Source organism: Patella vulgata, chromosome 1 (genome assembly GCF_932274485.2).
Source record: "Patella vulgata chromosome 1, xgPatVulg1.2, whole genome shotgun sequence".
Taxonomy (NCBI): Eukaryota; Metazoa; Mollusca; class Gastropoda; family Patellidae; genus Patella; species Patella vulgata.
The window spans coordinates 88,311,564-88,327,039 of NC_065879.2; the positions used below are offsets into that span (position 1 = coordinate 88,311,564).

Here is a 15,476-nt window from a genome sequence, read left to right on the forward strand (position 1 = left end):
TCAAGGTGAATTTATCTCAAATATTTTTATCACACCGAAGAGAGATGGATCTTACCGACTAATTTTAAATTTAAAAACCTTCAATGAAGAGGTTGCTTATTACCACTTTAAAATGGAATCTTTACAATCAGCAGTTAGTCTCATGACTCCGAATTGTTATATGGCATCCATTGATTTTAAGGATGCATATTATTCTGTTAATATAAATATAAATGACCGAAAATTTCTTCGGTTTGTATGGGATAATCAATTATATGAATTTACGTCTCTTCCTCAGGGTTTAAGTCCTGCTCCAAGAATTTTTACCAAAATAACCAAACCCTTTTTCGCTTTTTTGCGTAAAAAAGGTCATCACAATTCTTCGTATATAGATGATTCCTTTTTGTGTGCAGGAAGTTATCAAAGTTGTCTTGAGAATATTAAAAACACTGTTGATCTTTCTCACCAAGCTGGCTTTATTGTTCATCCTGATAAATCAGTGTTAGAACCATGTCAATGCTTAGAATACTTAGGATTTATTTTAAATTCAGTCAACATGACTGTCACTTTAACAACACAAAAAATTATTAAAATCAGCACAGCCTGTACTAATTTAAAGGCAGCATCATCCAATTTATCTATTAGTTTTAAGTGAAACCATCGGTATGATGGTTGCAAGTTTTCCAGGAAATTTGTTTGGACCTTTATTTTATAGGTCTCTAGATAATGCTAAAAATAAAGCTCTTAAAGATTCAAAGGGTAATTTTGATTCTATGATGATGATTCCTGCTGACTGTAAAGATGATCTGGAATGGTGGATATCCAACATTATGTCAGCAAATCGTCCACTCATTTTTTCAGATCCAAATAGGGTTTACACCTCTGATGCGTCTAAAAATGGATGGGGAGGCACTTTTTTAACATCTACAACTAGGGGTCTTTGGTCTGTTGAGGAACAAGAACTCCACATTAATACGTTAGAGCTTTTGGCCGCTCTTTATACACTTCAGTCATTCTCCAGAGAAGTCTCTAATATTCATATTCGCATATTAGTAGATAATACTACAGCAGTATGTTATATTAACAAAATGGGTGGAGTATCTCCTAGCTGTAACTCAGTTGCACATAAATTATGGCTTTGGTGTCTGAGCAAGAATATTTGGGTTTCTGCAGCTTTCTTGCCTGGATCTGAGAATGTTGAGGCAGACAGGCAGAGTAGAATAGATCAAGATAATTTGGAATGGAAGTTAAATTCCATTTATCTTCAAAAAATTGTTAGTTTGTGGGGATTACCAGAGATTGATCTCTTTGCCTCACGATTGAATAATCAGGTTTCTGTATATTATTCTTGGCAACCAGACCCATTGGCTCTCGCCATTGATGCTTTTTCAGTCAATTGAATCAAACACAAATTGTGTTATGCTTTTCCACCCTTTTCCCTCATTGGAAAAGTGTTACAAAAGGTTAGCCTTGAAAAGACTGAGATGATTATTATTGTCCCACACAACCTTGGTTTTCTGTGTTGATAGAAATGATAATTGATTGTCCATTTGTTATTTCTAGGGACATATCCACCTTGAGTCATCCGAAGAAGGAGTTTTTCCGTCATCTTTCGAAGCTACGCCTTCTAGCCTGTCGAATTTCAGGCATACAGTTATTAACGAAGAATTTTCGCCAGAAGTTAACAGTATCATTTTGCAGTCATGGCGCTCTGGAACAGTTGCGCAATACAATGTATACCACAGGAAGTGGTTCCAATTTTGTTTTTCACCGAACATCGATTCATTTTCACCCTCTTTGGGGTGTGTGTTAAATTTTTTATGCGATTTATTTCATTCGGGTGCCAGTTATAGTGCATTGAATTCAGCGAGATCAGCTTTATCGTGTTTTATTAATGTTAACAATAAACCAATTGGATCTCATCCAACTGTCTTTCGTTTTTTGAAAGGTTGCTTTAATTTACGTCCATCATTACCAAAAACTTGTGTCACATGGGATGTGAAGTGTGTATTAGATTATTTGCAGTCATTACATCCAGTTTTAGAGCTTTCGTTGAAAGAACTTACTTTTAAATGTGTTGCTTTGTTGGGTCTTTTATGTGGACCGAGAGCCCAATCGTTACATTTAATAGATATAAGAAATGTTACATTATCAGATGTTTATGTTAAGATTCGTTATGGAGATTTATTGAAAACTTCTAGACCAGGAAAACATCAAGCTGAGTTGTGTTTAAAAGCGTTTACAGATAAGCGATTGTGTATTGTAACAATTTTGACTGCATATTTAGAAAGAACTAAAGTGCTTAGAAATGACTGTAATCAGTTATTCATTAGTTTTGTCAAACCTTACAAAGCAGTTACTAAATCAACCATTTCACGATGGATCAAATGTTTTAGGTCTGTCTGGAGTTGACATGACCGTTTTCACTCCGCATAGTATTCGTAGTGCGTCTACATCAGCCGCTTATCAGAGCAATATTCCATTGAATACCATTATGTCCACAGCAGGATGGGGTAATTCTCATACATTTGCACGGTTTTATAATAAACCTATTTTGGATTATTCAATTTAATTTTGGATTATTTAATTTCTGTGACAGATTAATTTGAAAGGGAGGAAACAGTTCTTCTGATACTTATATTCGAGTTTTAAAATCTCTTAGATTATTTTTGTTATGAATGTACATTAATTTGTTTATATAAATGTGTACACATTATCTTATTGTTTTATTTCTTTTACCTCCTTGGTTTTAGAGAATGAAACTGACTTTGAAGTCTCACGTGATCCAAGTGCTATAGACTCAATGAAACAGAATTTAGTAGTTAAACGAGACTTACCAGTAAGTTGAAGTTTGACTGTAATTCTGTTTCATGGTCTATAGTACGGAGGGATCATGTGCCCACCCTATTATTAGGGCAAGGTAGTTACTATACTATTCAAAAAAAGTAGGGGATATTTGATTTTGGGGGCATAATACTAAAATATGCAAATGACTACGAAAAAAGTCACTATAGAACCTAACAGAAGAAACATTTCCAGTTACATGTGACGCCCAAACGCACCAATAGCTACCGCATGGAATGCAGGTGATGCTTGGGATCATCATGGGGGTCCAACCCAAGATTTGCACGACTCTGACTTTGAATGTTACAGTCATTGTGGCATTGAATTCCAGGGTGGAAACATCAGTTTAATTGTTTTAGTGACCAGAAAACAAATTTTGATATGCGTCGGCTTACCCAAAATGAAAGGTTACGTGCCCTTGGCATGCTGCAGATCGGCACAACACAGGCGGTTGTGGCGCGGACGATGAATGTTTCTCAGTCTGTCATAAGCAGGCTATGGTCCAGATACCGTGATACACAATCTGTACAGGACAGACCACGCTCAGGTCGACCAAGGGCGACAACTCAAGCCCAGGATCGATTTATCCGTACCTTGGCCTTGAGAAATCGTGTCATCACAGCAAATCAGATCAGCGCTCGTCTTCAAACAGACACTGGTGTGAGAGTGAGTGGTCAGACGATTCGGAATCGACTGCATAGGGGTCACCTTCGCGCCCGACGTCCTCGCGTGATCCCTTGTTTGAGAGATCATCACATTCAGGCAAGACGTCGTTGGTGTAGGGATCGTCAACACTGGGATTATCGACGCTGGAGCAATGTGATGTTTTCAGATGAGTCAAGGTTCACTGTTGATTTTTGGGACAGACGTAGGAGGGTGTGGCGTCGTCGAAACGAGCGCTTCCAAGACGTTAACGTCATCAGACATGATCGATTTGGGGGTGGTTCTGTTATGGTGTGGGGAGGCATCACTGTTGCTGGAAGAACGGCTTTACATGTTGTTGCAGGGCGTGTTACAGGCCAGTACTACCGGGACAACATCTTGGCAGTCCATGTTGTGCCGTTCGCACGACGTCATGGCCGCCGTTTCATCTTCCAGGATGACAACGCAAGATGTCACAGGGCCAGGATCGTTACAGGTTACCTCCAACAACAGAACATCACCACATTACCTTGGCCAGCACTGAGTCCCGACCTCTCCCCCATCGAGCATGTCTGGGACATGCTTGGACAGAGGTTACGTCAAAATCAACAACGTCCTGCCAATGTCCAAGAACTTGCTGCTGCGTTGCAACAGGAATGGGACAATCTGGACCAAAATGACCTTAGACGTCTCATTAGGAGTATGCCACGTCGGATCAATGCTTGTTTGGCAAACAGAGGAGGATTTACCCGTTACTGACTTGGTTGTGATGCTGTGGTAACTTTGCTGTTTGACCCCGGGTATCATTTTACCCTTATAATGGTCAGTCTGTGCCTTACTTAGTCTAACGATCATTTGGAATAAATCGATGAATGTGAACTTCATTTTGTCATTTGTTTCTTCGTCAGTTTCATTAGGTGACTTTAATAACACTTAAAAATCAAATATCCCCTACTTTTTTTGAATAGTATAGTTGAGTGATTTACCCACCCAGCACTTGGATAATTTCATTGCTCAGTGTTCATTCTCTCTTTGAATTATGACCCACGCATTCGCGCATAGCACTCTCACATGATCCCTCCGACCTATAGACCATGAAATAGAATTACAGTCAAACTTCAACTTACTGGTAAGTCTCGTTTAACTACTAAAATTTATTCAGAGTGTTGCAGACGTGAGCTGGTTTCCCTTGTTCCAAAATGGACTAGCCCGTCTGTGACGTTTATTCATTTTCTGCACGTGCGTGGTAGTTTTTTTTTATAAAGGCCTGTGTTTGGTCCATACTCCCCCTACTTCAACTTGGATGCTATATCGAGTAGAAGTCCATGCGCCAACACCCCGTAGTCTGAATAAAGACATCGTGTATTTGTGCTGTGCCTTGATTTGGATGCAAGCCACTGTCAGTGGGCAGAAGAATTATTAGTGTGTCGTGTGTTTAGTTATATAATTTGGATACCTGTAGTGAGTAGAGAGCTTTATATATATATATATCTGGGCCCTGTTTCACGAAATTTTAACTAAAGATAAAATCCAAATTTTAGTAGATACTTCAATTTTGATTGGCTAAGCACTAAAATCAATATAATATTATCCAATCAAATTACTAAAATATGGATTTTATCTTAGTTAAAATTTCGTGAAACAGGCCCCTGTTTGAATTATACTTATATATGTGTTGCATGCTGCCTGTAGCTTCTTAGATTAGTGGCTGTGGTGTGTAGTATTATTATTAATTAAACTGTCCGTCGTTCTGTCGGAAGCACCCCTCAACCCATTAGCCTTACGTGGCCATCACAGGTGTAGGTAGACCCCCCAATTTTACAACAAGAGTTTAAAGCCCTGACGATAGCACGGCTATGGTGTCCGTCAAATTTTATATGTATTGTTTTGTATTCTAAACATTAGCACAGGACAAAACTAGAAGTCAAACTAAAGTGATGTTTTGGAACGCCTTCATTCGTCTGTTATCCTTGATTATGGCTATGTGTCGTAGCTTAAGAATGCTGAACAGTGTTGGCTGTAGTAAGTGTACATGGTGTAAGGCTAGACATATATGCCAATGATCCCGATTGGTCTGATACTGGAGGCGATTATGGTCGAAGACCAGGCCCGATACATGGTGTGTAATGAATGTCACATCATTGCACTTAATTGATAACCATAGCACGTATCTTATGCTGTCTCCATTACCCAGACTGTTCTCAGTCGTTGATATTGTCGGTCTGGTTGATCGAACTTATTACTTCCGGTTCCGCTCATATTGTCACCGGCGTGGAAAAACAATTTTTTTTTTGTGATAGTGATTATTAAACTCCAGATAGGCATCGCTTAATAATAATGTCACGACACATCGGTCGGGAAAGGCGATTGCCAGGACATTTTGCTGATTTTATGTGAGAGGAGTCCCCAAGATTTACGGATACTGGTGGATCCGGAACGCCAGTGTCGGGTGTTGTGGGTGGCTTCGTACGTGACGAGAGTCCTACCCAAACTATAACTGGCAGACATCAGACAAATGGCTGCTAGAAGTAATCAAAAGCTAGCAGACAAGAATAAACATAGTCAAAATATTCACCTCTTTGCACAATGGATTGATCTGCTCTAATCACGTGATCAATTCTGTCCAGTGGTCGCCGTCGATACAGATTTATAGTAGAAAACACAGAATATAACAAAAAGAAACGAAATACAATATTAATAGTAGTTTGAACCTTACAATTCACCCTGAAGTTAGTAGTGTACCAGGATAATGTTTATATTTTATGAAAGATAATAAATTGTTCTTTCAAATGGTATGTGATAATATACTTGGAATTTGATTTTTCATATTGCATTCCACTGCGACAAGACAGCATCCTATATCAATATGGCCTCGAAGTCTGCTACCCCACCCCTCTTATACGTTACAATTCACCCTGTAGATATTAATGTGCCAGAAAAATGATTACATTTTATAAACGATAATAAATTTCTCTTTTAAATGGTATATGATATTATACTTGGAATTTGATTTTTCATATAGCATTTCGTTGCCGCAAATGACAGCATCCCGTATAAATACCGTCTCAAGGTATGCTACCCCACCACTCTTATATCTTAAAATTCACCCTGTAGATATTAATGTGCCAGGAAAATGATTATGTTTTCTGAAAGATAATACATTCTTCTATTAAATGGTATGTGACAATATACTTGGAATTTGATTTTTCGTACAGAATTTTATATATGTAATATATAAGCTTTATCTCCTCCAAATAACACACATCAAATTAGAACTTCCCAATATTGCCAACCCCCAGCACGCCAGTCACCCAACAATTAAATTTGCCAATCACCAAATAAGCTTTATCTCCTCCAAATAACACACATCAAATAAGAACTTCCCAATATTGCCAACCCCCAGCACGCCAGTCACCCAACAATTAAATTTGCCAATCACCAAACAGCCAACCCCAACAGTGTCAAAAACCATGAAAAAAGTATATTGATAAAAAAAAATTTATTTCAAAAGAGATCCACAACCAAGTACTAGTCTGGAAATAAAATGACTTCTTTACAAATAATATCGGTTAACAGCCAAGGTCTCGGACAATCTGAAAAGAGAAAAGATGATGTAAACAATCAGTGGGGATTTCAATGTCTTCTTAGTTCATTTACAAACCAAGCTAGGGGAGTCGCAATTCTATTCAACAACAACTTTGATTACAAAATTAACAAAACAATCACAGATGAGGAAGGAAACTTCATAATAATAGACATGATAATTGAGAAACAAATATTACTTTAGTAAACATTTATGGCCCAAATTCCGACACACCAAGTTTTTTTTTTATGAAAAACTCTTCCACAAAATAAATGAAATCAATAATGAAAATGCAATAATATGTGGAGACTTTAATTTGGCATTAGATCAAATACTTGATACACAAAATTATCTTCATGTGAACAACCCAAAATCAAAACGGACTGTGATTGAAAATATTGCAAAATATGACTTAATTGATATATTTAGAGAAAGCCATCCTACTCTCAAAAGATACACTTGGCGGAAAATAAATCCTGTAAAACAAGCCAGGCTTGACTACTTCCTGATCTCCCAAAACTTGATCTCAAAACTCTAATAAAAATGGGTTACAGATCAGACCACTCACCAGTTGTTTTGAACTTGAAACAAACATCAGTCGAGAAGGGCCAACGCTAGAACACAAGATTAGCCTGAGCCTAGATCAGACAAACATCCTAGAAGTAAACAGAAGCAACTGTCCGAAATTAGAAACACGAAAATGAGGGGGAATTTGATCAGGTCCCGAGCCCAATGGGTTGAACAGGGTGAAAAACCATCAAAATATTTTTGCAAACTAGAATCGCACAACTATCACAGCAAATTAGTAACTCACCTTGAAGATGATGATGGTAACATTATTAATGATCAGAATACTGTCCTTAAGAAAACCAAGCATTTCTATGAAACTTTATATGCTAAAAATGAAAATATAGGTTGCTCTGAAACAGAATTTTTCGAGAAGGTCTAAAACTTTGATGTTCAAAAACTTTCAGATGAAGAATCAATCAAAATTGAAGGGGAGATAACCCATGATGAAGCCCTAAACTGCCTAAAAATATGAAAAACATTCGCAGACAGGTTCATCAGGTTTCCCAGCTGATTTTATGAAATTTTTCTGGAATGATCTTGGATACTTTATCATTAGATCTATTAATTATGGTTACCACAAAGTGGAACTATCAATCATCCAAAAACTTGGTATCAACACATGTATTCCTAAGGAAAGAAGGATAAATATAGAAATCTTTAATACATTAATGAAATTATCATGGATCCATAGGCTTATCCATCAGGATAACATTTGGACAAAGCTGTTTGAACAAGTCACAAATTGTACTGTGTATGATTTGATCAAATATGGCAACAAGTACATAAAAAAAAAATACTAATGATAAATAACCCTTTTTGGAAAGACACCCTGCAAGGTTGGTTACTATTACAAGATAAACAAAAAACCTACCTCTATAGAAGAGGGGAACTCTACATGTATCTGGCTAAATAGTAACATCAAAGTCGATAACAAACCAATCCACTATAACAATTATATACAAAAAAATATCTTTTTCCTACAAGATCTAAAGATAGGTTGCCAGGCAACGAAACGTACGCCCACAGCACGTAAATCGTCCGGGTGGTCGACAAGGGTTGTCACATATTTATTCTTTTGTAGGTAATTAGGGGAATTTAATAGACAATTTCATACAAATGACATTATAATTTTCGTCGTTTGAGGGTTCACAAGGTTCTTAAAACTAAAACAAGGACCGTAACTCTGGAAGTAATCTACAGAAATTGTTGAAATTCGACAGACTTTTGATTGGACTAAAGTTTACCCATAACCATTTGAATGCTGTCAAGATACAAACCTACAATGGTTTCAGTACAAAATACTTCATAGAATATTAACTACTAATACATTCCTGAAGCAGCTAAATCGTCCGAGCAGTCAACAGGAGTTGTCGCATATTTTTAATTTTCGGTAATGAAACATTTATAATACACTAAAATCTGATTATAAATTTAAAGTCAATCGGATATTTACTTTGGCCTCTTGAGCGTCCACAAGATTTTTCAAAGTGATCAAGGGCCATAACTCTGGCAGTAATTATCGGAAATCGCTGAAAATCAAAAGGCTTCTTCGTCTCATGACTTTAAACACCGTGTATAAATTTAAAGTCAATCGGATATTAACTTTGACCTCTAGAGCGTCCACAAGATTTTTCAAAGTGATTAAGGGCCATAACTCTGGCAGTAATTATCGGAAATCGCTGAAAATCAATAGGCTTCTTCGTCTCATGACCTTAAACACTGTGTATAAATTTAAGATCAATTGGGTATTAACTTTCGCCTCTAGAGTGGCCACAAGATTTTTTGAAGTGATCAAGGGCCATAACTCTGGCATTAATTATCGGAAATCGCTGAAATAGGCTTCTTCGTCTCAAGACCTTAAATACTGTGTATAAATTTAAAGTCAATCGGATATTAACTTTAGCCTCTAGAGCGTCCACAAGCAATTGTGGACGCCGGACCGACGGACGGACGAACGGGGCGACGACAATATACGACCACATTTAAATGTGGGCGGATAAAAAAATGAATACATGAATTACCAGGAAACTATAATGGAGTTAATACCAATTCTTATAACACGGGTCACTAATCAGAGCGATAAAACAGTATGAAAAAAAGTCTCAATATTGACTGGAGAGAATATACACTTGCATACAACTACTACCCTGTTTTACCACACAAACTGCAACCTTTCCTATGTTATAACAAAATGGGAAAACCACATATTAGAGCTATAATGAACTATACTCACATCACACCTCTATCCCAACAGAAATATTTAAATAATGGATTTAGCATTGAAAACAGTGATTGGACTAAAGTTTACCAATTACCATTTGAATGCTGTCAAGATACAAACCTACAATGGTTTCAGTACAAAATACTTCATAGAATATTAACTACTAATACATTCCTGAAAAAGATAAAATATATTGACTCAGACCTATGTTCCTTTTGTAAACATCAATCAGAGACACTTGAACACTTATTTGTCGAATGCCAAATTGTACTAAAATTTTGGAAAACTGTAGAATCCTGGATTCTTGAAATTGTTGGAATAAATATAGAATTAGGTCAGGAAAAGATCATTTTTGGTCTTTATTTTATAAGAAATTAAGAAACTTACCCAATAAATAACAAACAGGTAACACTTAATTGGATAATATTAACCATTAAACATATAATATACAAGTTAAAATTTTCAGGACAACTACAAACTGTAGTCATCAAAAATATCCCGAAGCAGAAGATGGAAATACTGAAATATTTATCGCTATAAATCTAAAAATGGACCAGTGACCTTGGGGCCGTTCCTCTTATAAGGTCGCACGTAGCATGACCTTTAAGGAGAAGATTAAAAATGCATGGAAATCCCGTCTAAAACAAGAAAACACACATCGCTATCAAATAGATGGCAATCTTGTAGACAAGGTTTACATTAATCATCCTTCAATCAAAATATGCAAACTCATCACGAGGCTTAAAGTTACAATTTCATATTTTCTAAGAAAGTCAAAGCATAATTATGTCCATGTCTTTTGCTCAATAAGTTGTCAAGTCACTATTATACGATAATTCTCACACTTAAAACTCATTTACACCGGAAATAATAACACAATTACCTCCCAATTATCTCCCTTGTTTTATATTCACCACCATGGAGAAGTTATCTTCAAACGTTTGAATGATATTTTTGCCAATTTCTCAACTGGCAATAGTGAATTATTGGATTAATAGGATTATTCTTTAACAAGGTAGGACTGTTTATAGATACCATTTATTTTAATAAAATTTTAAAAATATAACTTAAAAATATGAAATTGCAACTTTAAAACAACAAATGTAGTCAGAGACCACACATATACTCCAATCAAATGCCCGTGTGGACAAATTGCAACCACCTCACACTTGCTAATCAACAGTTTACTGTAATCAATTAAACAAAGAACGTCGACCAATGACTGACAAACTGCAAGAGAGGGGAAAACTTTCTGTCTCAACTCTCTCCTTTCTCCACAACCTGATGATAGATACTGGACATCTCAGCTTGTCTGGGATTTCATTGAGAATACAGGCATGACCAAATACATATAATAATAAAACTAATCAATTAAAGCAGTAGGGCGGAGCGTAAAAATGTCCCCTAGAGGATAAGGTGCCTACAGTACTAATAAAAACGTCCTCTAGAGGGAAACGCTACCCGTCCTACATCACTAATAAAAACTTCAAACTAATGAATCTGGGTGTTAGCGTAAAAGTGATTTTCACGAAATTCGAACTCAGCTGTCCTTAGGGTGTAACAGTGATATAATAATACGTTTTTTTTAAATCGGATAAAAATTATGACCTCTATAGTCTCCACAAGCTAAAAACGCGATTTTTCGTACAATCAGGGGCCATAATTCAGGAAGTTATGGTTCGATATGCGCGAATATCGAAAGGAACCGAGATCTTTGGGTTAAAAACTTACATTTCAAGTGTTAACAAAATCGGATAAAAATTGTGACCTCTCTAGGGTCCACAAGCTAAAAACGTGATTTTTCGTACAAACAGGGGCCATAATCCATGAAGTTTCGATCCGATACATGCCAATATCGAAAGCAGCCGAGATCTTTTGGGGATAAACCTATATTTCAAGTTTCGTCAAAATCGGATAAGAACAGGGGCGACGACAATATACGTCCACGTGGGCGTATAAAAATAACAGACGACTCTTGGCTGTACACGCGGTGATCAATAACCAAGTTGTATCTCTCTCTATATGTATATTAATGAAGTAAACTGTGATTATAACTTTATACTGTTCGGTAATTATATATAACTAGAAGAATGCCCGGCTTCGCTCGGGGGTTATAACCCCGAAACCGCAAGTGGTAGACTAACGCCACCTGGCCTATGTTACTCCCCGGTCCGAGCTACCCCTATACCCCAAATTTCAGACTCGGGGCAGACCTAGTGTAGCCGCTAACCCCGAACAGACAAACGACAGTCACAAATATTAGTATAGATAATGTAAGTTGGTGAGCCCAGGGCTCTCCATACCTGGCACCAACCACAATCATATTTTTGTCTGGAGAAATTTAAAAAAAAAAACCCCAAAAACAGTGTTCTTTTAAATGGTATTTGACATTATACCTGGGATTTGATTTTTCATACACAATTTCGCTGATGCAAATGACAGCATCCTATATTAATAATATAGCCTCAATGTCGGCTACCCCCACCCCTCTTATACCTTACGATTTTGAAAGAAAATATCAATGTGCCAGAAAAATGTTTATTTTTTATGAACGATAATAAATTTCTCTCTGGCATTATACTTGGAATTTGATTTTTCATATAGCTTTTCGCTGTCGCAAATGACAGCATCCTGTATAAATACTGTCTCCGGGTCTGTTACCCCACCCCTCTTATACCGCATAATTCACCCTGTAGATATTATTGTGCCAGGAAAATGTTTATATTTTCTGAAAGATGATAAAGTATTCTTTGAAATGGTAAGTGATAATATACTTGGAATTTGATCTTTCATGCAGAATTTCGCTGATGCAAATGACAGCATCCTATATTAATATAGCCTCAATGTCTGCTACCCCACCCCTCTTATACCTTACAATTCACCCTGTAGATATTAATGTGCCAGGAAATTGATTATATTTGTTGAAAGATAATAAAGTGTTCTTTTAAATGGTATATGATATTATACATGGAATTAGATCGTCATAGAGCATATTGCCACTGTCCTGGCACCATCCTACCCTTATCGTTCCCTAACTATTCATCAAGGTATTTATGTGCCAGTAAATGTTTGTATTGTATGGAAAAATATAGTTGACGTAAAGTATGTCCTTTTGATCAACAAAATAGCCCTCGGCTTGATAGAACTGCTGTTACAATGCAATGTTTTTAATTTGATTGTAAACAATGAAGTTACAATAGAATGAATACTGTCGATTTTCCGAGTTACCCCCCCCCCCCTTCTCCATGCCAAAATTAATTGGAATTCTGTTACATCCATCTGTGTGAAAATAATACCATCCCAAGTTCTGTGTTAGGTTGGGGCCCCCTCACATGCTCAAGGCCCCAGGGCCCACATGATGGTTAATCCGGCGTTGCCAAACCCAACATGATAACAATTAAGCGCTCCCGTGAGACAAAGTTCCTCCGACCCTGTCCCAAATTACATATTATCTGAAAATATTTTGCGCCTATGGCGCTAAAGGCTACATTTATCATGCCCGTAGCCAGAGGGCCCTTTGCCCATTGAGTAAAAAATCGGCTCCCCCAATGGGCGCCGAAAGGCGCCCTTTCCATTGGACGCAATATGTAGACAACGACCAACGTGCCCAAATCAGTATGGGCGCCACATAAAGCCGAGTGACATTGGTTGGGCGCCCATGACAAAGATTGGCGGGGCGCCCAACCAATGTCACTTGTTTTTATGGGCGCCTCGCCAATCATGTCGTAATATATGAGGCGTCTCACACGATTTACACCACAACTTAAATGATCGGGCGCCCGAACCGGCTTGATCTGTGGGGTGCCCTATCCCAAAATGGCGACCATAACGACCTAGTTTGTGTCAGACCCCTTCGCATTATGAATTCTAGGAAGAAATGCCACTGTATACAAAGAGTATGTCCCTTACATTGTTAATTCGATGAAAAAACGCCTCTGTCTAAAGAAAAGGTCCGTAGGAAAATGAAATGAAATGAAATGGGGTTTAACGTCCTACTGCCTACTGGACTAGGCTAATGAATAGGACGTTAAACCCCATTTCATCTCATCTAATTTTCCTATACTTCTCTGCTCCAATCAGACTATTGAAGGTGGGCATACGTTATGCAGAGTGCTATATGAGGGACATTTTCTATGGACAGTGGCGTTTGGTCACCGAATTCCAACTGTGAAGGATACCTCCTTTATGTGATTCGACTCTTATAACCAGAACGGTGGTTCCGATCAATATTCAGCCGCTAATCTTGTCAAAGCTAGAACCATTTGAGAACTTCGTTCAAAATAAAATAATTTGAATTACATTTTCAATATATTCATTTTGCATTATCTATTTTTGAAGACACTTTTAATAAATTAACCTTGCAACAAATAGATAGTGCAATGCATTTCCCGACTAACAATGACATGTATCTACACGAATCATAACATTCAAGGCATTATAATGTGTAATATTTTTAATCAGTCAGTATAGGTGCTATAGAGGAAAGTCAGGCAATACTGACACTTGATAACACTTGTTTTAAAAAAAAAATCAATCAGTTCTATAGAACGTAAGGCAATACTGACACTTATTAACACAATTAGTTTACTAATTAAAAACATCCTCGTCTGTGACAAATCCCAATAGCTGATCTGACATTCTGGGCGAACTTTTCTAAACCTGTAGCGTTTAGGTGTATACCGTCAGGTTTCAACAAATTGTGGTGGTTCCGCCACATCCCCCGATGCCCCCAAAATGTTAAAATAGGGCAGGTGGAGGCCCTGGCTTTTAAAAGGGTGTTAAGGCGATATATGGAGTCATTAAACAAGTCGGAGCGCCTTTTTAAAAGCTGTCCTACAATAACATGTTTCACTCCTTTTATGTTGACGAGGAAATGTGCCAGTTCAATCAATTTAAAAACAATATTGTCATTGTTTCTCCCCAGTTTTATGTCGTTTTCCCCGATTTGGAGAAAAACGCAGTCAAAAGTAGCCAGCGACATATCTCTAAGTTGGCGATAAATGCATTTCGGTCCAGGGTACAAAGTGCACCAATCAAGTCCTGCAAAAAAAGTTTGAATGTGAGTGCCATCTAAGCCCATGTTATTAAAATTTCTATTGACAATCTCAGTGTAGCCTTGCAGTCTGGTGATATAGGAGTGGCCTAAAATGATTACTTTCAAAACCATCTTCAGTCTACTTCTGATAAAGAGAAAAAAAAAGCAATTAGTCTGGTGGTTTAAGGATAAGTATCACCAACAGACAGAATTTAGGACACCACGTTCTTTTAGAACAGCTCGAAGGGCCCGTCTGAGATATTGAGATTACAGTGCCTAAAATTGGGTTGAAATGTGATAATGTTGATGAGCATCTTATACATTAATAAATAAATGTAAACAATTCTGTTGGATAATTGACAATATTTACATGTTGGCCGGAGGTGGTCTGATACCTAAAAATAGCGGAAAATTTGATGTAGGTAGTAGACAGTCTATATATAAATCATGATCGTCGTATAGATTGGAAATTGGCGGGAAATTTGGTGACGCGCAAATGTGAGAAAATAATTGAAATATTAACAATTTTTATACGCCCACATTGAAATGTGGACGTATATTGCCGTCGCCCCCGTCCGTCAGTCCGTCGGTCCGTCCGTCCA

General features: G+C 37.4%; 1 protein-coding gene across 1 annotated transcript; it reads right to left on the minus strand.

Annotated features, from left to right (window-relative positions):
• Positions 1-14,628: 14,628 nt before the first annotated feature.
• LOC126832452 (uncharacterized) lies at positions 14,629-15,006 on the minus strand (the record flags this gene model as incomplete). Its single annotated transcript, XM_050563266.1, has 2 exons — positions 14,941-15,006; positions 14,629-14,712 (listed from the first exon to the last, which is right to left on the minus strand). Coding segments are annotated over exons 1-2 (150 nt in total), but the record flags the coding sequence as incomplete, so codon positions are not given.
• Between the last annotated feature and the right edge of the window lie 470 nt (positions 15,007-15,476).